This window comes from Oncorhynchus gorbuscha, linkage group LG21, assembly GCF_021184085.1.
Source record: "Oncorhynchus gorbuscha isolate QuinsamMale2020 ecotype Even-year linkage group LG21, OgorEven_v1.0, whole genome shotgun sequence".
NCBI classification, from domain to species: Eukaryota; Metazoa; Chordata; class Actinopteri; order Salmoniformes; family Salmonidae; genus Oncorhynchus; species Oncorhynchus gorbuscha.
The window spans coordinates 39,784,839-39,811,929 of NC_060193.1; the positions used below are offsets into that span (position 1 = coordinate 39,784,839).

The following is a 27,091-nucleotide window of genomic DNA, read 5'->3' on the forward strand; positions in this document are numbered from 1 at the left end:
CTTTATCAATATGGGGTATTGTGTGTAGATGGGTGAGACAAAAAAATATTTAATCAATATTGAAATCAGGCTGTAACAAGATCAACACAAGCTTTTGATACAGTTAATCATTCTATCTTATTGAGTAAGTTGTCTGTGTTAGGCCTTGGCCTGTTTGTGGTTTCAGATTTATCTTAGTGACAGAACCCAAGCTATTATGATAGAAGGGGTTAAATCCAAATTTATTCAAGTACAGTGGCTTGCAAAAGTATTCTCCTCGCTTGGAATTTTTCCCCTTTTGTTGTCTTACAACCTGGAATTAAAATAGATTTTTTGAGGGGGTTTGTAATCATTTGATTTACACAACACGCCTTCCACTTTGAAGATGCTAAATATGTTTTTTGTGAAACATCCAAGAAATAAGACAAAAAAACAGAAGTTCAGCATGCATAACTATTCAACCCCCAAAGTCAATACATTGTAGAGACAACTTTTGCAGCAATTACAGCTGCAGGTCTCTTGGAGTATGTCTCTATAAGCTTGGTACATCTAACCACTGGGATTTTTGAACATCAAGGCAAACCTGGAAGTTGGATGGATTCTCCTGGTGTACAGCAATCTTTAAATCATACCACAGATTCTCAATTGGATTGAGGCCTGGGCTTTGACTAGGCCATTCCAAAACATTTAAATGTTTCTCCTTAAACCACTCGAGTGTTGCTTTAGCAGTATGCTTGGGGTCATTGTCCTGCTGGAAGGTGAACCTCCATCCCAGTCTCAAATCTCTGGAAGACTGAAACAGGTTGCCCTAAAGAATTTCCCTGTATTTAGCGCCATCCATCATTTTTTCAATTCTGACCAGATTCCCAGTCCCTGCCGATGGAAAACACCACCATGCTTCACTGTGGGGATGGTGTTCTTGGGGTGATGAGAGGTGTTGGGGTTTGCACCATACACTGTGTTTTCCTTAATGGCCAAAAAGCTCAATTTTAGTCTCATCTGACCAGAGTACTTTCTTCCATATGTTTGAAAAGTCTCCCACATACCTTTTGGCGAACACCAAACGTGTTTGCTTATTTATTATTTTTTCCCCCAGCTCCAATACTTCAATCTCCTCTGTGGATCTTTGCAGCTCCTTCAGGGTTATCTATGGTCTCTTTGTCACGCCTTGGTCATTGTATCTTGTGTTTTTGTTATATGTTTGGGTAGGCCAGGGTGTGACATGGGTTTATGTTGTATTTCGTATTGGGGTTTGTATTAATTAGGAGTGTGTATTAGTAGGGGTGTGTCTAGTTAGGCTTGGCTGCCTGAGGCGATTCCTAATTGGAGTCAGCTGATTCTAGTTGTCTTGGATTGGGAACCGTATTTAGGTAGCCTGAGTGCGCGTTGTATTTCGTGGGTGATTGTACCTGTCTTTGTGTTAGTCACCAGATAGGCTGTAATTTGTTTCACTTGTTTGTTGTTTTTGTATTTTCATTATTTTCATGTACCACTTTAGCTTCATTAAAAGGCATGAGTAACCTACACGCTGCATTTCATTCTGTCTCTCTTCTAACAACAGACGAAGATCATTACAGAATCACCCACCACGATTCACAGACCGAGCAGCGTATGGACGGCAGAAGTATGGATTATACTACGAGGGAAGAAATCGACAGGTGGGCGGCAGACCCAGGGCGTGTGCAGGAGCCCGCCTGGGATTCCCTACAGCAATGCGAAGAGGGCTACAGGCGAATCGAATCAACGAAAAAGACACGCCGGAAAAACGGAGAGGCGCTGGTTTAAACAGGCAGCGACAGCTGGAGCAGCAAAGGGTGGATGAATTATTTGGAGAATGGACATGGGAAGACGTATTGGATGGTAAAGGTTGTTACACTTGGGAGGAGATATTGGCCGGAAGAGATCGCCTCCCATGGGAACAGGTGGAGGCACTAAGGAGAGCAGAGGCAGCGGGAGATAGGAGCCGACGATACGAGGTAACACGGTTGGCAAGGAAACCGGAAAAACAGCCCAAAAAAATTATTGGGGGGGAGCTAGAAGGGAGAATAGTTATGCCAGGTAGGAGTCCTGCGCATACTCCCTGTGCTCACAGTTGGGCTAGAGAGACCGGGCAGGCACCGTGTTATGCTATGGAGCGCACGGTGTTTTCAGTGCGGGAGCATAGCCCGGTGAGGCACATACCAGCTCTTCCTATTGGCCGGGCTAGAGTGGGCATCGAGCCAGGGAAGCTTGGGAAGGCTCGGTGCTCTAGAGCTCCAGTGCGCCTGCACGGTCCGGTCTATCCAGAGCCACCTCTACACACCAGTCCTCCGGTAGCAGCTCCCCGCACCAGGCTTCCTGTGCGTGTCCTCGTGCCAGTACCACCAGTTCCAGCACCACGCACCAGGCCTCCAGTGCGCCTCGCCTGTTTAGCGCAGCCAGAGTTTTTCTCCTCTCCTGCGCTGCCGGAGTCTCCTGTCTGTTCAGCGCCACCAGTGCTCCCAGTCGGCCCAGCGCGTCCAGTGCGCATCGCCTGTTCAGCACAGCCAGTGCTTTTCTCCCCTCCTGTGCTATCGGAGTCTCCAGCCTGTTCAGCTCAGCCAGAGCCTTTCTCCTCTCCTGTGCTGCCGGAGTCTCCTGTTGGCCCAGTGTCACCAGTCTGCCAGGATCCACCAGAAGTGCCAGTCTGCCAGGATCCACCAGAAGTGCCAGTCTGCCAGGATCCGCCAGAAGTGCCAGTCTGCCAAGATCTTCTAGATCGGCCAGACAACCTTAATCATCCAGGTCCACCAGCCAGCCAGGATTTACCGGAGCCTACTACCTGCCTGAGCTTCCTCTCAGTACTGAGCTTCCTCTCAGTACTAGGCTCCCTCTCAGTACTAGGCTCCCTCTCTGTACTGAGCTCCCTCTCAGTACCGGGCTTCCCCTCAGTACCGGGCTTCCCCTCAGTACCGGGCTTCCCCTCAGTACCGGGCTTCCCCTCAGTACCGGGCTGCTTCGGTCCCGGGCTGCCCCTCTGTCCCGAGTTGCCCCTCTATCCCGAGTTGCCCCTCTATCCCGAGTTGCCCCTCTGTCCCGAGCTGCCCCTCTGTCCCGAGCTGCCCCTCTGTCCCGAGCTGCCCCTCTGTCCCGAGCTGCCCCTCGGTCCCGAGCTGCCCCTCGGTCCCGAGCTGCCCCTCAGTTATGTGGGGATCAGGACTATTAGGCCATGGTCGGCGGAGAAGGTGGAATATCCTAGGACGCGAAGGGGAGGAACTAGGACATTAATGGAGTGGGGTCCACGTCCCGAGCCTGAACCGCCACCATGGACAGACGCCCACCCGGACCCTCCCTATGCTCTTGAGGTGCGTCCCGGAGTCCGCACCTTAGGGGGGGGGGTTCTGTCACGCCTTGGTCATTGTATCTTGTGTTTTTGTTATATGTTTGGGTAGGCCAGGGTGTGACATGGGTTTATGTTGTATTTCGTATTGGGGTTTGTATTAATTAGGAGTGTGTATTAGTAGGGGTGTGTCTAGTTAGGCTTGGCTGCCTGAGGCGATTCCTAATTGGAGTCAGCTGATTCTAGTTGTCTCGGATTGGGAACCGTATTTAGGTAGCCTGAGTGCTCGTTGTATTTCGTGGGTGATTGTACCTGTCTTTGTGTTAGTCACCAGATAGGCTGTAATTTGTTTCACTTGTTTGTTGTTTTTGTATTTTCATTATTTTCATGTACCACTTTAGCTTCATTAAAAGGCATGAGTAACCTACACGCTGCATTTCGGTCTGTCTCTCTTCTAACAACAGACGAAGATCATTACACTCTTTGATTTAATGCCCTCCTTGCCTGGTCTGTGAGTTTTGGTGGACGGCCCTCTCATGGCAGGTTTGTTGTGGTGCCATATTCTTTCTATTTTTTAATAATGATTTAATGGTGCTCTGTGGGATGTTCAAATTTTAGGATGTTTTTTTATAACCCAACCCTTATCTGTACTTCCTCCACAACTTTGTCCCTGACCTGTTTGGAGAGCTCCTTGTTCTTCATGGTGCCACTTGCTTGATGGTGCCCCTTGCTTAGTGGTGTTGAAGACTCTGGGGCCTTTTAGAACAGGTGTATATATACTGAGATCAGGTGACAGATCACGTGACACTTAGATTGCACACAGGTGGACTTTATTTAACTAATTATGTGACTTCTGAAGTTAATTGGTTGCACCAGATCTTATAAAGGGGGTGAATACATTTGCCCATACCACTTTACCGTTTTTTTTGTCTGTTTTTTTTAAACAAGTAATGTTTTTTATTTCACTTCACAAAGTTGGACTATTTTGTATATGTTCATTACATGAAATCCAAATAAAAATCAATTTAAATTACAGGTTGTAATTGAACAAAATAGGAAAAACACCAAGGGGGATGAATACTTTTGCCAGGCACTCTACTTAAAAGGGTACCCTAGGGTTCGATTTTGAGATCATTGTTGTTCACGTTGTATTTAAATGACATTACAAATACGGTTAACATCTGTAACAATTATATAATACCTCACAATCAAATGCAGACTGTATTATCTCCAAAGAGAATTATCTTCGGTTATTGTCACAGCCATGTATATCTCCCCTCAAACCGATACCAAGACGGCCCTCAAGGAACTTCACTGGGCTTTATGCAAACTGGAAACCATATATTCACACTGCTATGCTATATCTTGGCCAGGTCGCAGTTGTAAATGAGAACTTGTTCTCAACTAGCCTACCTGGTTAAATAAAGGTGAAATAAAAAATAAAAAAATATTATAGTATTCAACTTATATGACTTGTTAAGCACATTTTTTACTCCTAAACTTATGTAGGTGTGCCATACAAAGGTGCTGAATACTTACTGACTCAAGACATTTCAGCTTTTCATTTTAAATTAATTTGTAAAAATGTCAAAAAACATAATTCCACGTTGACATTATGGGTTATTGTAGGTCAGTGACCAAGAATCTCAGTCTGTAACACAAAATATGGAAAAAGTCAAGAGGTGTGAATACTTTCTGGAAGACATTTACTAAATTAAAATTACTTGGAACTGAATTGCAGGTGTTTTAACGGTCCAACAATTAAAAAATATATAAATAATATTAGGTTTTTTTGCTCAGAACTTGGAGAATCAAATAAAATAGGCCTGCAGGCCACCAGTTGGCCCTCTATGTTCTATTTATTTTTCACACCCCGTTTTTCTCCCCAATTTCGTGGTATCCAATTAGTAGTTACAGTCTTGTCTCATCACTGCAACTCCCGTATGGACTCAGGAGAGGTGAAGGTCAAGAGCCGTGCGTCCTCTGAAACACAACCCAACCAAGCCACACTTCTTCTTGACACAATGCCCACTTAACACGGAAGCCAGCCGCACCAATGTGTCGGAGGAAATACTGTGCACCTGGCAACCACCAATTTAGATTACTTACATACAGGTGCATATGCTAATAATTGTGCATTCTGTAGGTTTAGATAGATTAGAAAACTGTTTTTAAATGACACCAAATGGAAAATTGCATTTGGCGCTCTGGCTTACATTAAAGGGATAAAAACAGACATAAAACATACACTTTAAGCACATTGAGCATTCACGTCTTATTTGGGATAAAATACTTTTTTAGGACATTCTTCCAAGCAAGTGGCACTTTTAGTCTCTCACCAGATGGAAGCATTTGGAATGTGTGGGGGGGTTGAGTTGTTGTTGGATACCTGGAGTGCTTTCCTTGTGAGGTGTTGTTTGTACAGTTCATGAAGTGGTGTTGGCCTGATTTACAAAATCGTGTATTTGTAAAATTGTGTCTTAAACTAGGCCTATTTCGTTGTATTGCCTACGAGTTTATGGGATACAACTAATAGACTATACCCACTAGATGTCACTGAATGGAAAGGAAACATTCTGGGTGTATTTTTATGGCGAGCTCTCAGTGTCCAGACAGCGCCAGGGGCCGTTCCCACCTTGTCAGTTAAGCTGCCGCTGCTAGTGGGCAGGGCCGTTCAGCGGCTGGGGTTTCTTTACGCTTTCATTATTTCTAGACCTCATTTTTTATTTCTATACAAGTGAACTATGTTCATATTCAGAACGCTGTTCGGTAAGATTTAATTTGATTTGTGTTAGTGTAAGGGACTTTAAAGATAATTGCGGCTCTGGGTGTTTAAGAGCAAATTCACAAGGGAATATCAGCGCAATGATGGAGGTAGAATTGTCAAGTGCACATCGAAGTCAACAGGTAAGAGAAGGGGCTGAATACCATGCTTCATATGCGGCCTAACAAATGTGTTTCGACCCAAGAGACACGCTTAGACTATAGAAATTGTGTCATAAGCCATTGTTGTTATCCTGTGGTAGGCTACTTAAAATGTTGCAGTATAGGCAACAGTATAGTAGACAGAAGGGGAGGCTAAGAAACTGCATCATAAAGTTGACTAGGCAACCTGGATTAGGCTATTTTGTGTTATATGGAACAAATTAAATGTAGCATAAATAAAGCCTATTGAATAAATGTGGATTGAAATGATTTTAATAGGCATAGAATCTCACTTTTTCCAACATTTGCTTGTTGTGAACCGTTTCTCATAAATCTGTAGAAAAAATCTGCAAAGTCATTGGACAGCCTCATACTTAAGTTCTTTACCACAGCTGTAGCCTATAACACAGTTTCAACCTGTTTCATAAAGATTCAAATCCACGTTTAAGGTTGAATTTCGAAAGCAGGACGTCTTTGAATTGGTCAGAAAAAAACAACATTTTATACATCTGATTCTTCCCCAAAAATGCCATCCAGTTTATTGTTTGTCGAAAGCCCCCTCCGGGACTGTGGTGGTACCCTGTAGCGTGTGATCTCTGTATCGATGGCATATCATCAGTGGCCACCTTCGCTCAGTCCACTAGGTCCACAATTGTAGGCAGTCTCATAGAGGAATGTTTGTTTGTAAAAGCTTATGTTTTGAAGTTCTTTGAATGAAATATATTAAAGGAAGAGATTGGCAGAGATAAATGTATCTTGATACAACTACAATATACTCCAAAGATGTATCAAGCAAAAATATTTTTGCAAAGCATTGTATTCAGATAAACATTCTCAGTAAATGTAACAGACATTTTACTTGCTATAACTGTGATATATGGTTGAATGCACTGACTTTTAAGTTGCTGCTAAAATGGCCACAATTAAATGTGCTAAAGAACCTGCAAAGCACAGTGGGTATTGTTATAATAAGGGGTGGAGCTCATAAGACTAGTGGCCAGTTTGCTTTGCATGTGTTCATTTTGATGTTTACATGTTGGTAGCAGACAATCTTAATACAGCATAGTGCTATTAGATTTCCTATACCAAAGCAGCACATTTGGGGTGATACAGGGCCACAAAATTGTGAACTGCTATAAAAAATACAATTTACAGCTCTTGAATGTATCTTGTTACAAAATACATTGGTTTGTAGTTCAGGCCAGCGAAATACAAATGACAAAATACTCAAAGTAATTGAAATACATGCAACAGAAATACTGCCAATCTCTGATTATAGGCCTACTGCACTTTATCAAGCTGAGTTCTATGATATAGTTGGACCTTGTAGGTGGATGAACAGCTCTCTTGTTATGATGGAATTGGTTGTTGTAAACACATCAATGAAGAGCCACAGTAGTAAATATTACCCTCTTCATTTAAAGGGTGATATAACCTAGGATACTGATGGTGTGAATACAAAGCATATTGTATTATTTTCTATTCTACTTTATTCTATTCTACCAAAGTCTTTGATGACTGCTCATGCCATGGGGTGGGGGTTATTAAAGGGGTATCTGCAGCATTCTCCCAACCACTGTTTAGGTAAAAAGGTTAAGGATGGAGCTGGAGACATCTAACCACTCTCAAATGTATAGACAGGAATGACCATCCATTATAATTTTAACCATGTTGTGAGGCTATACGGTGTTTGTTTACATTTATTTTATTTACAAACATTGGAGTAAAATAAGCTTATATTTTGGATTCTAATTGGGTACGACAGTTGAACAGTTGAACTAAGCTCATGTCATGAGGCATAAATTCTTCAATAATCATTGGGTACAAAAAGTTGATGTAAACCTTTTTAATGTCCTGAGTGTATAGATGGTTTGGGCAATAAGGTCAACAGGTCAACACCATTCTGTTTTTTCAAAGTAAGCCTACTAGTAGACCAGCCAACCTATAAAAAGTGCTTGAAAAAAAGATTAAAGGTTGTCATTCATCCTAGATCAAACAATAATGGATGGGGTTACTATATACATCTGGCGTTACTATACACAAAGTAAGACCAGATGTCACTTTACATTTAGATTAAGGCCATCTTCAAGATATTCAAGTTAAAATTAGGTGAAAATTGTAATACACTGAGCAAAAATATAAATGCAACATGCAACAACTTCAAAGATGTTACTGAATTACAGCTCATTTAAGGGAATCAGTCAATTGGAATGAATGAATTAGGCCCTAATCTATGGATTTCACATGACTGGGAATACGTACACTAATGTTCGAAAGTTTGGACTCACTTAGAAATGTCCTTGTTTTGAAATAGAAATGCAAATTTTTTGTCTATTAAAATAACATCAAATTGATCAGAAATACTGTGTAGACATTGTTAATGTTGTAAATGGCTAGAAAGAGAAAGAGGAGTGGGAAGCAAGGATACTGCTACCATTAAGATGGCACCTAAATAAACCATTTATCGGATCATCAAAAACTTCAAGGAGAGCGGTTCAGGTCGCACAGTACTACATAGAGCAATGCCTAAATGGAACTCTATTCCACATCAAGTAACTGATGCAAGCAGCAAAATAGGATTTTAACAACACAAATATTGGCACAGACACATGCATACACATACACACACACGATAACATACACACTATACATACACATGGATTAAGTCATGTAGATACAATGCCTTGCAAAAGTATGAAACCCCCTTGACGTTTTTCCTATTTTGCTGCATTTGATTTGGATTTCATTTATTGGACATACACAACATAGTCCAAATTGGTGAAGTATGCTTAGGATCATTGTCCTGCTGGAAGGTAAACCTCCATCCCAGTCTCAAATCTCTGGAAGACTGAAACAGGTTGCCCTCAAGAATTTCCCTGTATTTAGCGCCATCCGTCATTCCTTCAATTCTGATGATAAACATCGGTGTTCTCGGTGTGATGAGAGGTGTTGGATTTAAGCCAGATATAGCATTTTCCTTGATGGCCAAAAAGCTCAATTTTAGTCTCATCTGACCAGAGTACCTTCTTCCATATGTTTGAAAAGTCTCCCACATGCCTTTTGGAGAACACCTTGCGTGTTTGCTTATTTTTTCCTTTAAGCAATGGCTTTTTTTCTGGCAACTTTTCCATAAAGCCAAGCTCTTTGGAGTGTATGGCATAAAGTGGTCCTATGAACAGACACTCCAATCTCCACTGTGGAGCTTTGCAGCTCCTTCAGGGTTATCTTTGGTATTTTTGTTGCCTCTCTGATTAATGCCCTCCTTGCCTGGTCTGTGAGTTTTGGTAGGCGGCCCTCTCTTGGCAGGTTTGTTGTGGTGCCATATTCTTTACATTTTTTATTAATGGATTTAATGGTGCTCCGTGGGATGGTCGAAGTTTCTGATATTTTTTAAACCCAACATTGATCTGTACTTCTCCACAACTTTCTCCCTGAACAGTTTGGAGAGCTCATTGGTCTTCACGGTGCAGCTTGCTTGATGGTGCCCCTTGCAGACTCTGGGGCCTTTCAGAACAGGTGTATATTTACTGAGATCATGTGACAGATCATGTGACACTTTGATTTCACACAGGTGGACTTTATTTAACAAATTATGTGACGTCTGGAGGTAATTGGTTGCACCAGATCTTATTTTTGGGCTTCATAGCAAAGGGGGTGAATACATACAGTGGGGCAAAAAAGTATTTAGTCAGCCACCAATTGTGCAAGTTCTCCCACTTAAAAAGATGAGAGAGGCCTGTAATTTTCATCATAGTTACACTTCAACTATGACAGAAAAATGAGAAGAAATAAAATCCAGAAAATCAAATTTTTAATGAATTTATTTGCAAATGATGGTGGAAAATAAGTATTTGGTCACCTACAAACAAGCAAGATTTCTGGCTCTTACAGACCTGTAACTTCTTCTTTAAGAGGCTCCTCTGTCCTCCACTCGTTACCTGTATTAATGGCATCTGTTTGAACTTGTTATCAGTATAAAAGACACCTGTCCACAACCTCAAACAGTCACACTCCAAACTCCACTATGGCCAAGACCAAAGAGCTGTCAAAGGACACCAGAAACAAAATTGTGGATCTGCACCAGGCTGGGAAGACTGAATCTGCATAGGTAAGCATCTTGGTTTGAAGAAATCAACTGTGGGAGCAATTATTAGGAAATGAAAGACATACAAGACCACTGTTAATCTCCCTCGATCTGGGGCTCCACGCAAGATCTCTCCCCGTGGGGTCAAAATGATCACAAGAACGGTGAGCAAAAATCCCAGAACCACATGGGGGGACCTAGTGAATGACCTGTAGAGAGCTGGGACCAAAGTAACAAAGCCTACCATCAGCAAGGGCATTGAAGATGAAACGTGGCTGGGTCTTTCAGCATGACAATGATCCCAAACACACCGCCCGGGCAACGAAGGAGTGGCTTCATAAGAAGCATTTCAAGGTCCTGGAGTAGCCTAGCCAGTCTCCAGATCTCAACCACATAGAAAATCTTTGGAGGGAGTTGAAAGTATGTGTTGCCCAGCAACAGCCCCGTTCTTTGAGCTTGGCCTATAAGAAAGCATGAATTGGAACCTGGCGAAGAATAGAGCCCATCTGGCCTGTCTTGGGTTTAGCCTCTTCGCTGCCCTGATGTACTCCAGGTTGCGGTGGTCCATCCACACCAGGAAATGGTGTTTGGACCCCTCCAACCAGTGCCTTCACACCTTCAGAGTCTTCTTCACTGCCAAGAATTCCCGGTCCCGACATCGTAGTTCCTCTGAGCGGGGCTCAGCTGCTTGGAGTAGAAGGCGCAGGGCCACAGCTTCGGAGGGGTTCCTGTGCACTGGGACAGCACTGCCCACGACTCCCACTTTGAAGGTATCCACCTCAACGATGAAAGGAAGTGAGGGGTCGGGATGTGCCAGCACGGGAGCAGTGATGAAGCGTGCCTTCAGTGTCTCGAACGCCTTTCTCCACCACCCCACGAAACCGTGGGAGACCTCCTGTCAGCAGGGAGGTAATAGGAAGGAATGCATAATACAGTGGTCAGTGCTCTATCTAAAAGATTCCCGGGAGCTCCGGAATCAATCAGAGAAAACAAGAGTGAGGGCTAGCGTATTCAGGGAATGTAATGGGTAAACATATTGGTTGAGTTGACAGAAAAGGAAATAGGAAATATTGCATCCTACCTGGGTTGGTAGGATGCAAGTATGCATGGCTTGTCACCTCCTCACCTTTTTGTGGATAGAGGGCAGGTCGGGGAGAAATGACCCCTTTCCTCACAATAGGAGCAGAGGCCCAGATTCCTCCTTCTCCCACACTCTGCTTCAGGCAAACGTGCAGAGCCCACCTCCATCAGATCTGGCCACAGAGCAGGTGTAGCCATAGGCTCCGGATCACGCAGATGTCTTCTTCGGTACCGCAGGAGGGTGTCCAAACAAATCTCCATGCTGATGATCCGTGCCTCCTCCTGCAGTCCGCTGCAGAACACGGTGACCATAGCCAACTCGTTCCATCTCGTTCCACCCGTTTCTCAGACCGTGGTCCCCCAGTCCAGGGCCAGTCTGGTCAGTGCCGAGAAGACGGTGGCATTCCTGTCTCTCCCGGAGCGAGGTACAGGTCGCATTGCAGAAGGAATCCCTTGCATTCCGCAGGTGCGCCGTCAAAGCCCTCTGGGAGGGACAGGGGTATTCCGCGGGTCGGCTCAGATGGGACAGAGGCAGGTTGTGGTGTGGGGGCCGGTGACGGAAGCAGTGCTGGAGACTGGAGGGACTGGACACTCCCCTCCAAGTGCAGGATGGTTGCCAGCACACTGTCCATGGTGCTGCCAAGTATGGAGAGACAGTTCTCGTGATGCTGGACTGTCCCTACGATGGGTGCCAGCTTGGCCTTTCCCGCATTTTCCATCGGTGGTCGTTTATTCTATTCTGTTGTCTAATGATTGGAGAGAGGTGCAAATACGTAATAGCGGGTTTTATTTTCTCCACCCAAACAAAGAGCAGTGTAAGAGGTGTAAACTAGCGATGCACCGATATAACATTTTTGGCCAATACCGATATCTGCCTTTTGGGGGGGGGGGGGGGTGGCATCCAGCCGTGATTGGAAATCCCATAGGGTGGCACACAATTAGCCCAGCATCGTCCGAGTTTGACAATGGTAGGCTGTCCATATAAATAAAAATTTGTTCTTAACTGACTTGCCAAGATAAATAAAGGTTACACACACACACACACTGACCAAAAAGTATTTTGTTGGCATTTACGTGTGTCCTCATTACCAGTAAAACATAATCTTAACCTATTTCGGCGTTTCATTCCTAACCAGGATTTCTATGGAACGCTGTTTGGGTCTTTGCCTGTCATAATAAGGACATGAATATGACTGCATGTCACAAAATAATTGAAAGCGTTCGTACATTTCTTTTACATAGTTACAGTATTACACATTGATTACACTCAATCGTATTTCATATGTAACAACGATTCATCGATACGTATGCTATGATGCTGGTAAAGTTTCACGCACCTACAGTGCTGGTCATGAAAAAAACTAGCTAGCTCATGGATGCAAACAATGTTCTTCCCCAAAAACATGGCAAAACGACAATCTGTGTCAGTAGCTGAAGTCGGAAGAGTCATTAAAACTCGTTTTTCAACCACTCCACAAATTTCTTGTTAACAAACTATTGTTTTGGCAAGTTGGTTAGGACATCTACTTTGTGCATGACACAAGTAATTTTTCCAACAATTGTTTACAGAGATTATTTCACTTATACTTCACTGTATCACAATTCCAGTGGGTCAGAAGTTAATATACACTAATTTTACTGTGCATTTAAACAGCTTGGAAAATTCCAGAAAATGTGTTGGCTTAGAAGCTTCTGATAGGCTAATTGACATAATTTGAGTCAATTGGAGGGTACCTGTGGATGTATTTCAAGGCCTAACCTACAAACTCAGTGCCTCTTTGCTTGACAACATGGGAAATCAAAAGAAATCAGCCAAGACCTCAGAAAAAACAATTGTAGACCTGCACAAGTCTGGTTCATCCTTGGGAGCAATTTCCAAACGCCTGAAGGTACCACGTTCATCTGCACAAACAATAGTACACAATTATAAACACCATGGGACCACGCAGTCGTCATACCACTCAGGGAGGAGATGCATTCTGTCTCCGAGAGATGAACGTACTTTGGTGCCAAAAGTGCAAATCAATCCCAGAACAACAGCAAAGGACCTTGTGAAAATGCTGGAGGAACAGGTACAAAGGTATCTATATCCACAGTAAAATTAGTCCTATATCGACATAACCTGAAAGTGTTATGCAGGTGAATGAGGACCCAAAAGCGACTTGGCGAAAACAGAGTCTTTAATCCAGTTTAAGGAAATAGCAATACTCCTAGACAAATCGGAGCGGTAAATAAAGCATAAAAACAATTTCACTCGTAATCACGAGAACTGACTGGAGACTCGATAATAAACTGCAGGTTGCCTCGGGAAGGCACTTGACCGTAGCAGACTCAGACACCTGCTCACCACGCAGCATCTGAGGGAAACACGACACGACAGGGCGATACAAAGACACAGCACGGTGAACAATATACAAGGATCCGACAGGACAGGAACGGAAAACAAGGGGAGAAATAGGGACTCTAATCAGGGGAAAAGATAGGGAACAGGTGTGGGAAGACTAAATGATTGATTAGGGGAATAGGAACAGCTGGGAGCAGGAACGGAACGATAGAGAGAAGAGAGAGAGGAAGGGAGAGAGAAAAAGGGGATCGAACCTAAAAAGACCAGCAGGGGGAAAACGAACAGAGGGAAAAGCAAAATGACAAGACAATATAAGACAAAACATGACAGAAAGGCCACTCAGCAAGGAAGAAGCCACTGCTCCAAAACCGCCATAAAAAAGCAGACCACAGTTTGCAACTGCTCATGGGGACAAAGATCGTACTTTTTGGAAAAATGCCCTCTGGGCTGATGAAACAAAAATATAACTGTTTGGCCATAATGACCATCATAATGACCATGCAGTCCCCACTGAACAGTTGATGTTGAGATGTGTCTGATACTTGAACTCTGTGAAGTATTTATTTGGGCTGCAATTTCTGAGGCTGGTAACTATAATGAACTTATCCTATGCAGCAGAGGTAACTCTGGGTCATCCTTTCCTTTGGCAATCCTCATGAAAGGCAGTTTCATCTTTGCGACTACACTTGAAGAAACTTTCAACGTTCTTGAAATATTCCGTATTGACTGACCTTGATGTCTTAAAGTAATGATGGACTGTTGTTTCTCTTTGCCTATTTGAGCTGTTCTTGCCAGAATATGGACTTGGTCTTTTACCTAATAGGGCTATCTTTTGTATACCACCCGAGTTTGTCACAACACAATTGATTGGCTTAAACGCATTAAGAAATTCCACAAATTAACTTTTAAGATGGCACACCTGTTAATTGAAATGCATTCCAGGTGATTACCTCATGAAGATGGTTGAGAGAATACCAAGAGTGTGCAAAGCTCACACAAGGAAAAGCATGGCTACTTTGAAGAATCTCAAATATAAAATATTTATATATATAACACTTTTTTGGTTACTGCATGATTCCATATGTGTTTTTCATTATGTTGATGTTCTCACTATTATTGTAGAAAAATAGTTTCTTTTTAAAACCCTTGAATGAGTAGGTGTGACCAAATATTTACTGGTACTGTATTTATATTGTATCATATTTTTATATATTTTTTTATTTCACCTTTATTTAACCAGGTAGGCTAGTTGAGAACAAGTTCTCATTTGCAACTGCGACCTGGCCAAGATAAAGCATAGCAGTGTGAACAGACAACACAGAGTTACACATGGAGTAAACAAGTCAATAACACAGTAGAAAAAAAGAGTCTATATACATTGTGTGCAAAAGGCATGAGGAGGTAGGCGAATAATTACAATTTTGCAGATTAACACTGGAGTGATAAATGATCAGATGGTCATGTACAGGTAGAGATATTGGTGTGCAAAAGAGCAGAAAAGTAAATAAATAAAAACAGTATAGGGATGAGGTAGGTAAAAATGGGTGGGCTATTTACTGATAGACTATGTACAGCTGCAGCGATCGGTTAGCTGCTCAGATAGCAGATGTTTGAAGTTGGTGAGGAAGATAAAAGTCTCCAACTTCAGCGATTTTTGCAATTCGTTCCAGTCACAGGCAGCAGAGAACTGGAACAAAAGGCGGCCAAATGAGGTGTTGGCTTTAGGGATGATCAGTGAGATACACCTGCTGGAGCGCGTGCTACGGGTGGGTGTTGCCATCGTGACCAGTGAACTGAGATAAGGAGGAGCTTTACCTAGCATGGACTTGTAGATGACCTGGAGCCAGTGGGTCTGGCGACGAATATGTAGCGAGGGCCAGCCGACGAGAGCATACAGGTCGCAGTGGTGGGTGGTATAAGGTGCTTTAGTGACAAAACGGATGGCACTGTGATAAACTGCATCCAGTTTGCTGAGTAGAGTGTTGGAAGCAATTTTGTAGATGACATCGCCGAAGTCGAGGATCGGTAGGATAGTCAGTTTTACTAGGGTAAGTTTGGCGGCGTGGGTGAAGGAGGCTTTGTTGCGGAATAGAAAGCCGACTCTAGATTTGATTTTCGATTGGAGATGTTTGATATGAGTCTGGTAGGAGAGTTTACAGTCTAGCCAGACACCTAGGTACTTATAGATGTCCACATATTCAAGGTCGGAACCATCCAGGGTGGTGATGCTAGTCAGGCGTGCGGGTGCAGGCAGCGAACGGTTGAAAATCATGCATTTGGTTTTACTAGTGTTTAAGAGCAGTTGGAGGCCACGGAAGGAGTGTTGTATGGCATTGAAGCTCGTTTCAAGGTTAGATAACACAGTGTCCAAGGACGGGCCGGAAGTATATAGAATGGTGTCGTCTGCGTAGAGGTGGATCAGGGAATCGCCCACAGCAAGAGCAACATCATTGATATATACAGAGAAAAGAGTCGGCCCAAGAATTGAACCGTGTGGCACCCCCATAGAGATTGCCAGAGGACCGGACAACATGCCCTCCGATTTGACACACTGAACTCTGTCTGCAAAGTAGTTGGTGAACCAGGCAAGGCAGTCATCAGATAAACCGAGGCTACTGTGTCTGCCGATAAGAATATGGTGATTGACAGAGTCGAAAGCCTTGGCAAGGTCAATGAAGACGGCTGCACAGTACTGTCTTTTATCGATGGCGGTTATGATATCGTTTAGTACCTTGAGCGTGGCTGAGGTGCACCCGTGACCGGCTCGGAAACCAGATTGCACAGCGGAGAAGGTACGGTGGGATTCGAGACGGTCAGTGACCTGTTTGTTGACTTGGCTTTCGAAGACCTTAGATAGGCAGGGCAGGATGGATATAGGTCTGTAACAGTTTGGGTCCAGGGTGTCTCCCCCTTTGAAGAGGGGGATGACTGCGGCAGCTTTCCAATCCTTGGGGATCTCAGACGATATGAAAGAGAGGTTGAACAGGCTGGTAATGGGGGTTGCAACAATGGCGGTGGATAGTTTCAGAAATAGAGGGTCCAGATTATCAAGCCCAGCTGATTTGTACGGGTCCAGGTTTTGCAGCTCTTTCAGAACATCTGCTATCTGGATTTGGGTAAAGGAGAACCTGGAGAGGCTTGGGCGAGTAGCTGCGGGGGGGGGGGGGGGGAGCTGTTGGAAGAGGTTGAAGTAGCCAGGCAGAAGGCATGGCCAGCCGTTGAGAAATGCTTGTTGAAGTTTTCGATAGTCATGGATTTATCGGTGGTGACCGTGTTACCTAGCCTCAGTGCAGTGGGCAGCTGGGAGGAGGTGCTCTTGTTCTCCATGGACTTCACAGTGTCCCAAAACTTTTTGGAGTTGGAGCTACAGGATGCAAACTTCTGCCTGAAGAAGCTGGCCTTAGCTTTCCTGACTGACTGCGTGTATTGGTTCCTGACTTCCATGAACAGTTGCATTTCGCGGGGACTATTCGATGCTATTGCAGTCCGCCACAGGATGTTTTTGTGCTGGTCGAGGGCAGTCAGGTCTGGAGTGAACCAAGGGCTATATCTGTTCTTAGTTCTGCATTTTTTGAACGGAGCATGCTTATCTAAAATGGTGAGGAAGTTACTTTTAAAGAATGACCAGTTATCCTCAACTGACGGGATGAGGTCAATGTCCTTCCAGGATACCCGGGCCAGGTCGATTTAGAAAGGCCTGCTTACAGAAGTGTTTTAGAGAGCGTTTGACAGTGATGAGGGGTGGTCGTTTGACTGCGGCTCCATAGCGGATACAGGCAATGAGGCAGTGATCACTGAGATCCTGGTTGAAGACAGCGGAGGTGTATTTGGAGGGCCAGTTGGTCAGGATGACGTCTATGAGGGTGCCCTTGTTTACATATTTAGGGTTGTACCTGGTGGGTTCCTTGATGATTTGTGTGAGATTGAGGGCATCTAGCTTAGATTGTAGGACTGCCGGGGTGTTAAGCATATCCCAGCTTAGCTCACCTAACAGAACAAACTCTGAAGCTAGATGGGGGGCGATCAATTCACAAATGGTGTCCAGGGCACAGCTGGGAGCTGAGGTGGGTCGGTAGCAGGCAGCAACAGTGAGAGACTTATTTCTGGAGAGAGTCATTTTTAAAATTAGTAGTTCGAACTGTTTGGGTATGGACCTGGAAAGTATGACATTACTTTGCAGGCTATCTCTGCAGTAGACTGCAACTCCTCCCCCTTTAGCAGTTCTATCTTGACGGAAAATGTTATAGTTGGGTATGGAAATCTCAGAATTTTTGGTCGCCTTCCTGAGCCAGGATTCAGACACGGCAAGGACATCAGGGTTAGCAGAGTGTGCTAAAGCAGTGAGTAAAACAAACTTAGGGAGGAGGCTTCTGATGTTGACATGCATGAAACCAAGGCTTTTTTGATCACAGAAGTCAACAAATGAGGGTGCCTGGGGACATGCAGGGCCTGGGTTTACCTCCACATCACCCGCGGAACAGAGGAGGAGTAGTATGAGGGTGCGGCAAAAGGCTATCAAAACTGGCCGCCTAGAGCGTTGTGGACAGAGAATAAAAGGAGCAGATTTCTGGGCATGGTAGAATATATTCAGGGCATAATGCGTAGACAGGGGTATGGTGGTGTGCGGGTACAGCGGAGGTAAGCCCAGGCACTGGGTGATGATGAGAGAGGTTGTATCTCTGGACATGCTGGTTGTAATGGGTGAGGTCACCGCATGTGTGGGACGTGGGACAAAGGAGGTATCAGGGGTATGAAGAGTGGAACTAGGGGCTCCATTGTAAACTAAAACAATGATAACTGACCTGAACAACAGTATACAAGGCATATTGACATTTGAGAGAGACATACAGCGAGGCATACAGTAATCACAGGTGTTACATTACATTACATTACATTTAAGTCATTTAGCAGACACTCTTATCCAGAGCGACTTACAAATTGGTGCGTTCACCTTATGACATCCAGTGGAGCAGCCACTTTACAATAGTGCATCTAAATCTTTTAAGGGGGTGAGAAGGATTACTTTATCCTATCCTAGGTATTCCTTAAAGAGGTGGGGTTTCAGGTGTCTCCGGAAGGTGGTGATTGACTCCTCTGTCCTGGCGTCGTGAGGGAGTTTGTTCCACCATTGGGGGGCCAGAGCAGCGAACAGTTTTGACTGGGCTGAGCGGGAACTGTACTTCCTCAGTGGTAGGGAGGCGAGCAGGCCAGAGGTGGATGAACGCAGTGCCCTTGTTTGGGTGTAGGGCGTGATCAGAGCCTGGAGGTACTGAGGTGCCGTTCCCCTCACAGCTCCGTAGGCAAGCACCATGGTCTTGTAGCGGATGCGAGCTTCAACTGGAAGCCAGTGGAGAGAGCGGAGGAGCGGGGTGACGTGAGAGAACTTTGGAAGGTTGAACACCAGACGGGCTGCGGCGTCCTGGATGAGTTGTAGGGGTTTAATGGCACAGGCAGGGAGCCCAGCCAACAGCGAGTTGCAGTAATCCAGACGGGAGATGACAAGTGCCTGGATTAGGACCTGCGCCGCTTCCTGTGTGAGGCAGGGTCGTACTCTGCGGATGTTGTAGAGCATGAACCTACAGGAACGGGCCACCTAAAACAGTAAGTGAGACAACAACAGCTAATCAGCTAGCACAACAACAGCAGGTAAAATGGCATTGACTAGGCAGGGAGGGTCGGATTAACTACACACAGAGCCTGAGTGCGGCTTGGGCCGACAGATAAAACATAAACAAGCAGAATGGAGTACCGTGATTAACGGACAGTCCAGCATGCATCAGCTATGTAGCCAAGTGATCAGTGTCCAGGGGGCAGCGGTGGATGGGCAGGGAAGCTAGAATGGCGAGTATTGTCCAGGTAAAAAAAACTGGCTGGCTGTGTAGAAGGCAAAAGCCTCTAGCAGTGGCTAACAATGACTAAATAGCTTGTAGCTAGTTAGCTGGTTAGCTCCTGGAGGTTCTTGAATGTGTTATAAAAATAAAAAATAATAGCGATTCCGTATCACATTGGGTGAGGCAGGTTACTGGAAGGTATAATCGAATTAAAAATCGAAAAGTGATTGAAAGTAAATATGGGTCCAGTGATTGGTTGGGACGCGGAGATTCAGACAGTTAGCAGGCCTGTTCTAACAAGCTAACAGTCAGTAGGCTGGAGCTAAACAAGGTAGAAGTTAGCGGACCGGGGCTAAAGAAGCTAGCAGTTAGCAGGCCGAATTAGCAAGCAAGGAGATAGCAAGGGCTAGAAAGTTAGCCTTTGGGGGACGTCGCGATGGGGTGAGTCTGTTTATGCCTCTTCATGCGGTGACATCGATAGACCGGTCGTGGGTCCGGATATTTTAGCCCAGGAGTATGCTTCGGTGGTAGCACAGGAGCTCTGGCCGGGCTAGCTTCAAGCTAAGTGGATGGAAACGCTAGCCAGGAGTAATCATCTGGGGTTGCGGTTAGCTAGTTAGCTAGTTGTGAAGATCCAGCTGAAAATGTTCCGTTTGCGGTGGGAATCCGGTGGGAATCCGGGGATAAAAATAATAGGTCCGTTATGCTCTGGTTAGAGTCGCGTTGTTCGAACTGGCGAGAGCTTTCCGAGCTAGAGGTTAGCTGATGACCGGTTAGCTGATGACCGGTTAGCTAATGACCGCTAGCAATGGTTTGCTGACTGATAGCTGGTAGTTAGCTGGCTCGCTTCAGTTGAGGGGTTCCGGATCCAAAGTAAATTTAAATACTTTAGAAAAAAAGCAGATACGCGCTACATTGGGTGAGGCGGGTTGCAGGAGAGTATTTAGAAGTTGAGGTTTAGCAAAATGTTTTAAAAGATATGCGAAGAAAAATATGTTTAAAAAACGATATATACAAGGGACACGACACGACAAGACGTCTGACTGCTACGCCATCTTGGATGCAAGAGGGTGCTTTTGAAAAAGAAACCTAGGTCTCTGTGTTCTCTGTTAAAATACAATTCTAACCAGCTACACGCAGCCTGGTCCAGGCCAATTGATGAAAGCCTCTGAATAAGTAATGAGTGAGCTACAGTGTTGAAGGCTTTAGACAAGTCAATGTTTGCAAAGGTTCATACTGTATCTAGCTACTTCGACTCACAGAATGAATAGCAGGAATTGGTTCTGGGTTCCGAAATTAGTTGAAACTAAGCCTGAAACTAGACTGCACGTGCCATGTCGGTTTTTCTCATTTATATTATCTGCTGCTGAAATGTACCCATAGTAATCAATGAGACTTGCTACACTGGCCACAGAAATCAACACATCAGTGAATTCTTGTTTGTATTATTATTTTTTAACTCTCTGGGATATGTGGGATGGTAGCGTCCCACCTCGCCAACAGCCAGTTTAAGTGGATGGCGCCAAATTCAAAACAAAAAAAATCTCATAATTAAAATTCCTCATGCATACAAGTATTTTACACCATTTTAAAGATAACATTCTCGTTAATCCAGCCACAGTGTCTGATTTAAAAAATGCTTTACAGCGAAAGCACCACAAACGATTATGTTAGGTCACCACCAACTCACAGAAAAACACAGCCATTTTTCCAGCCAAAGAGAGGAGTCACAAAAAGCACAGATAGAGATCAAATTAATCACTAACCTATGATGATCTTCATCAGATGACACTCATAGGACTTCATGTTACACAATACATGTATGTTTTGTTCGATAAAGTGCATATCTATATAAAATAAATTGAATTTTATATTGGCACATTACATTCAGTAGTTCTAAAACATGCGGTGATTGTGCAGAGAGCCACATCAATTCACAGAAATACTCATCATAAAGGTTGATGAAAATACAAGTGTTATACATGGAATTCGAGATATACTTCTTAATGCAACCGATGTGTCAGATTTCAAAATAACTTCACGGAAAAAGCAAACCATGCAATAATCTGAGTATAGTTTTCAGACAACAAAGCAGCCAAAAAGATATCTGCCAATTTGTTATACATATTCACTTAACTTTGATGATCTTCAACAGAATGCACTCCCAGGAATCCCAGTTCCACGATAAATGTTTGATTTGTTCGATCATGTCCATCATTTATGTCCAAATAGCTTATATTGTTAGCACGTTTGGTAAACAAATCCAAACGCGCATTCAGGTCCAGCCGAACGTCGGACGAAAAGTTCAAAAAGTTATATTACAGCCCATAGAAACTTGTCAAACTAAGTATAGAATCAATCTTTAGGATGTTTTTATCATAAATTTTCAATAATGTTCCAACCGGAGAATTCCTATGTCTGTAGAAAAGCAATGGAACGAGAGCTAACTCTCTCGTGACCGCGCCTCAGAGCCTGTGGCACTCTTCCAGACACCTGGCTCAATCAGTTCTCATTCGCCCCCACTTCACAGTAGATGCGTCAAACAAAGTTCTAAAGACTGTTGACATCTAGTGGATGCCATAGCAAGTGCAATATGACCCCATTTACACTGTATATTGGAATGGCAAAGAGTTGAAATCGACCAACCTCAGATTTCCCACTTCCTGTTTGAATTTCTTCTCAGGTTTTCACCTGCCATATGAGTTCTGATATACTCACAGGCATTATTCAAACTGTTTTAGAAACTTCAGAGTGTTTTCTATCCAATACTAATAATAATATGCATATATTAGCAACTTGGACTGAGGAGCAGGCAGTTTACTCTGGGAACCTTTCATCCAAGCAACTCAATACTGCCCCTGCAGTTGATTGCAAAGTCAACTTAGTGTATGTCAACTTCTGACCCACAGGAATTGTGATACAGTGAATTATAAGTGAAGTAATCTGTCTGTAAACAATTGTTGGAAAAATTACTTGTGTCATGCACAAAGTAGATGTCCTAACCGACTTGCCAAAACGTTAACAAGAAATTGTGAACAAGAAATTTGCTGTTTGAAAACAAGTTTTAATGACTCCAACATATGTGCATTTAAACTTTTGACTTCAGCTGTATCTACCTAAATTACCCCATTCCCTTCCACAATGACTCGGTATCTGTACCGATTTTAATATAGCCAAGTCATTGTTACTCATTCTGCATCTATTATTACATGTTTTACTTTTCAATTTTTTCTCAAAAAAATGTTTCTCTGCATTGTTGGGAAGGACCCATAAGTAAGTGTTTCACTGTTAGTCCACACTTGTTGTTTACGAAGCATGTGACAAATACAAATTGATTTTAAAAGAGCATCTGCCAACTGACTAAAATGTGAAATGAATGGCCTCTAGTATAGAAAGAGATGTGGATCTGAGTGTCTGCAATTAACTTGCAAGATATTGCATGCTCAATGTGTAAATTTATGTTTTTAAACTGTAGTACTTTGTGTTTTATGTTGTAAATGTGTTTTTGTGTGACATTTTGTGCTGCTATTTTGGACAAGTCAGAGATTTTTAATCTCAATGAGACTAACCTGGTAAAATAAAGTTAACATTTTAAACATTAAAATAAAGATCAGCCTGAGATTGGCCTCTAATCAGGCTGCTTTATCAGGTTCCAATGCTGGCTGATTGATAGGCCTGCTAATATAACCATGCATGTAGCTGTGTTCACGTCTCACTTTCTTTTGTTAGTTGATAAACGGGTGTGCGTGGGCCTAAAGTGAAAGCTATATTGTATAGTCGACTGAGATAAGATTGACAAATGAGCCTTTACCTTACTTTTGTCATGCTCACAGGGCCAGGTGAGTCTCACCCAACTCTCACATTAGCTTTCCTTTCATACTGTTGACCTAGTCAACTGACACCACAAGACATTGTATTTCAAGGCGTTTAGACACGTGAAAATGCATTCCATTGTGTTGTGGGTTTGTCATGCTGCCATGTTATCTGCACAATCCACACGCTATTCAACACACACAATACTCTAATGTCAAAGTGGGAAAAAATTATATGATTTCCTTTTAATTAATGAAAAATAAAACACAATTATATCTTGATTAGATAAGTATTCACCCCCCTAAGTCAAAGCTCTGTCAATAGCTTGCTAGACAGATTTTTACAAGTCTTGCCATGGATCTTCATGCCGATTTAGGTCAAAACTGTAACTCTGCCACTCAGAAACATTCAATGTCGTCTTGGTAAGCAACTCCAGTGTATATTTGGCCTTGTGTTTTGGGTTATTTTGCTGCAAAAAAAGGTGAATTTGTCTCCCAGTTGAAAGCAGACTGAACCAGATTTACCTCTAGGAGTTTGCCTGTACTTAGCTCAATTGAGTTTATATTCATCTTAAATATCTCTCATGTCCTTGCCGATGACAAGCATACCCATAACATGATGGAGCCAACACCATGCTTGAAAATATGGAGAGTGGTACTCAGTGATGTGTTGTGTTAGATTTGCCCCAAACGTTATGTTTGGGGCAAATCTAACACAACATATATTCCGGACAAAAAAAGTTAATTTCTTTGCCACAGTATTTACCGTATTACTTTAGTGCCTTATTGCAAACAGGTTGCAAGTTTTGGAATATTTTTTATTCTGGACAAGCTTCCTTCTTTGTAATCAATTTGGGTTAGTATTGTGGAGTAACTACAATGTTGTTGATTCATCCTCAGTTTTCTCCTATCACAGCCATTAAACTTGAACTGTTTTAAAATCGCCATTGGCCTCATGGTAAAATTAGGAAGGACGCTTGCATCTTTGTAGTGACTGAGTGTATTGATACACCATCCAAAGCGTAATTGTTAACTTCAGCATGCTCAAAGGGAAACGCTTTCTTTTATTTTTACCCATCTACCAATAGGTGCCCTTCTTTGCAAGGCATGGGAAAACCTCCCTGGTCTTTGTGGTTGAATCTCTGCTTGAAATTGACTTCTCAACTGAGAGACATAACAGACAATTGTGTGTGTGTGTGTGGTGCAGAGATCGGGTAGTCATTCAAAAAGCATGTTAACCCCTATTATTGCACACAGAGTGAGTCCATGCAACTTATTATGACACTTATTAAGCACCTTTTTTTAAACTCCTGAATGTATTTAGGTTTGCCATAACAAAAGGGTTTAAATCTTGACTCAAGACATTACATCTTTTCAAATGTTTATTAATGTGCAAAATAATCAAAAGACAAAAATTCCACTTTGACATTATGGGGTATTGTGTGTAGATCAGTGACACAAAATCGGAATGTAATCCATTTTAAATTCAGGGTGTAACACAACAATATGTGGAAAAAGTAAATTGGTGTGAATACCTTCTGAATGCACTGTAGTATTGTGCCAAAATGTTATTGAAACACTGTCTTCAGTATAATATGTACTCTGTTGCAGTGACGGTCTGGCTCTCTGAAAACTACTTAGATCCACACCACCTTTCACCACCTGGGAAAATCCACACGCTAAACAGGAAAGTGCACATGCAGTTACATAACCCTCTCTGCTGTAATCTTTTCCCAGGTGGTGAAAGGTGGTGTGGTTCTAAGTAGTTTTCAGAGGGCCAGACCGTCACTGCAACAGAGTACATATTAAACTGGAGACAGAGTTTCAATTACATTTTGGCACAATACTTTTTATTTATTTTGATTTCACCTTTATTTAACCAGGTAGGCTAGTTGAGAACAAGTTCTCATTTGCAACTGCGACCTGGCCAAGATAAAGCGTAGCAATTCGACACATACAACACAGAGTTACACATGGAATAAACAAAACATACAGTCAATAAAACAGTAGAACAAAAGAAAACAAAATGTCTATATACAGTGAGTGCATCATACTACAGTGCCTTCAGAAGGTATTCACACCAATTTACTTTTTCCACATTTTGTTGTGTTACACCCTGAATTTAAAATAGATTACATTCAGATTTTGTGTCACTGATCTACACACAATACCCCATAATATCAAAGTGGAATGTTTGTATTTTGATTATTTTGCAAATTAAATAGATTACAAAGAAGGAAGCTTGTCCAGAATAAAAAATATTCCAAAACGTGCAACCTGTTTGCAATTAAGGCACTAAAGTAATACAGAAAATAATGTTGTTATGCAGGTGAATGAGGACCCACAAGCGACTTGGCGAAAACAGAGTCTTTAATCCAGTAAAGTAAATATACAATCATAAAGCACAATTCCACTCGTAATGACGAGAACAGACTGGAGACTCGATCATGAACTGCAGGTTGCCTCGGGAAGGCACTTGAACGTAGCAGACTCAGACACCTGCTCACCACGCAGCATCTGAGGGAAACACGACACGACAGGGCGATACACAGACACAGCACGGTGAACAATAGACAAGGATCCGACAGGGCAGAAACGGAAAACAAGGGGAGAAATAGGGACTCTAATCAGGGGAAAAGATAGGGAACAGGTGTGGGAAGACTAAATGATTGATTAGGGGAATAGGAACAGCTGGGAGCAGGAACGGAGCGATAGAGAGAAGAGAGAGAGGGAGGGAGAGAGAAAGAGGGGAACGAACCTAAAAAGACCAGCAGGGGGAAAACGAACAGAGGGAAAAGCAAAATGACAAGACAATATAAGACAAAACATGACAGTACCCCCCCACTCACCGAGCGCCTCCTGGCGCACTCGAGGAGGAAATCATCAATAAGTGAACGGTCCAGCACGTCCCGAGACGGAACCCAACTCCTCTCCTCAGGACCGTAACCCTCCCAATCCACTAAGTATTGGTGACCCCGTCCCCGAGAACGCATGTCCATGATCCTACGTACCTTGTAAATAGGTGCGCTCTCGACAAGGACGGGAGGGGGGGAGGTAAGACGAACGGGGGTGCGAAGAAAGGGCTTGACACAGGAGACATGGAAGACAGGATGGACGCGACGAAGATGTCGCGGAAGAAGCAGTCGCACAGCGACAGGATTGACGACCAGGGAGACACGGAACGGACCAATGAACCGCGGAGTCAACTTACGAGAAGCTGTCGTAAGAGGAAGGTTGCGAGTGGAAAGCCACACTCTCTGGCCGCAACAATACCTTGGACTCTTAATCCTACGTTTATTGGCGGCTCTCACAGTCTGTGCCCTGTAACGGCAAAGTGCAGACCTCACCCTCCTCCAGGTGAGCTCACAACGTTGGACAAACGCTTGAGCGGAGGGAACGCTGGACTCGGCAAGCTGGGATGAGAACAGAGGAGGCTGGTAACCCAGACTACTCTGAAACGGAGATAACCCGGTAGCAGACGAAGGAAGCGAGTTGTGAGCGTATTCTGCCCAGGGGAGCTGTTCTGCCCAAGACGCAGGGTTTCTGAAAGAAAGGCTGCGTAGTATGCGACCAATCGTCTGATTGGCCCTCTCTGCTTGACCGTTAGACTGGGGATGAAACCCGGAAGAGAGACTGACGGACGCACCAATCAAACGACAGAACTCCCTCCAAAACTGTGACGTGAATTGCGGACCTCTGTCTGAAACGGCGTCTAACGGGAGGCCATGAATTCTGAAC

The 27,091-nt window shown here is 43.5% G+C and overlaps 1 protein-coding gene across 6 annotated transcripts in view; it reads left to right on the plus strand.

Annotated features, from left to right (window-relative positions):
- Positions 1-5,910: 5,910 nt before the first annotated feature.
- LOC124008776 (nuclear factor erythroid 2-related factor 2-like) overlaps positions 5,911-27,091 on the plus strand; it is a 40,900-nt gene continuing 19,719 nt past the window's right edge. For 5 of the 6 annotated variants that reach the window (XM_046320313.1, XM_046320314.1, XM_046320315.1 and 2 more), the window contains exon 1: positions 5,911-6,184. In XM_046320313.1, the coding sequence (XP_046176269.1) occupies positions 6,143-6,184 (42 nt within the window). In that variant the 5' untranslated portion in view covers positions 5,911-6,142. The remainder of the gene's footprint in view (positions 6,185-27,091) is intronic. The other variant, XM_046320312.1, reaches the window with a different exon arrangement.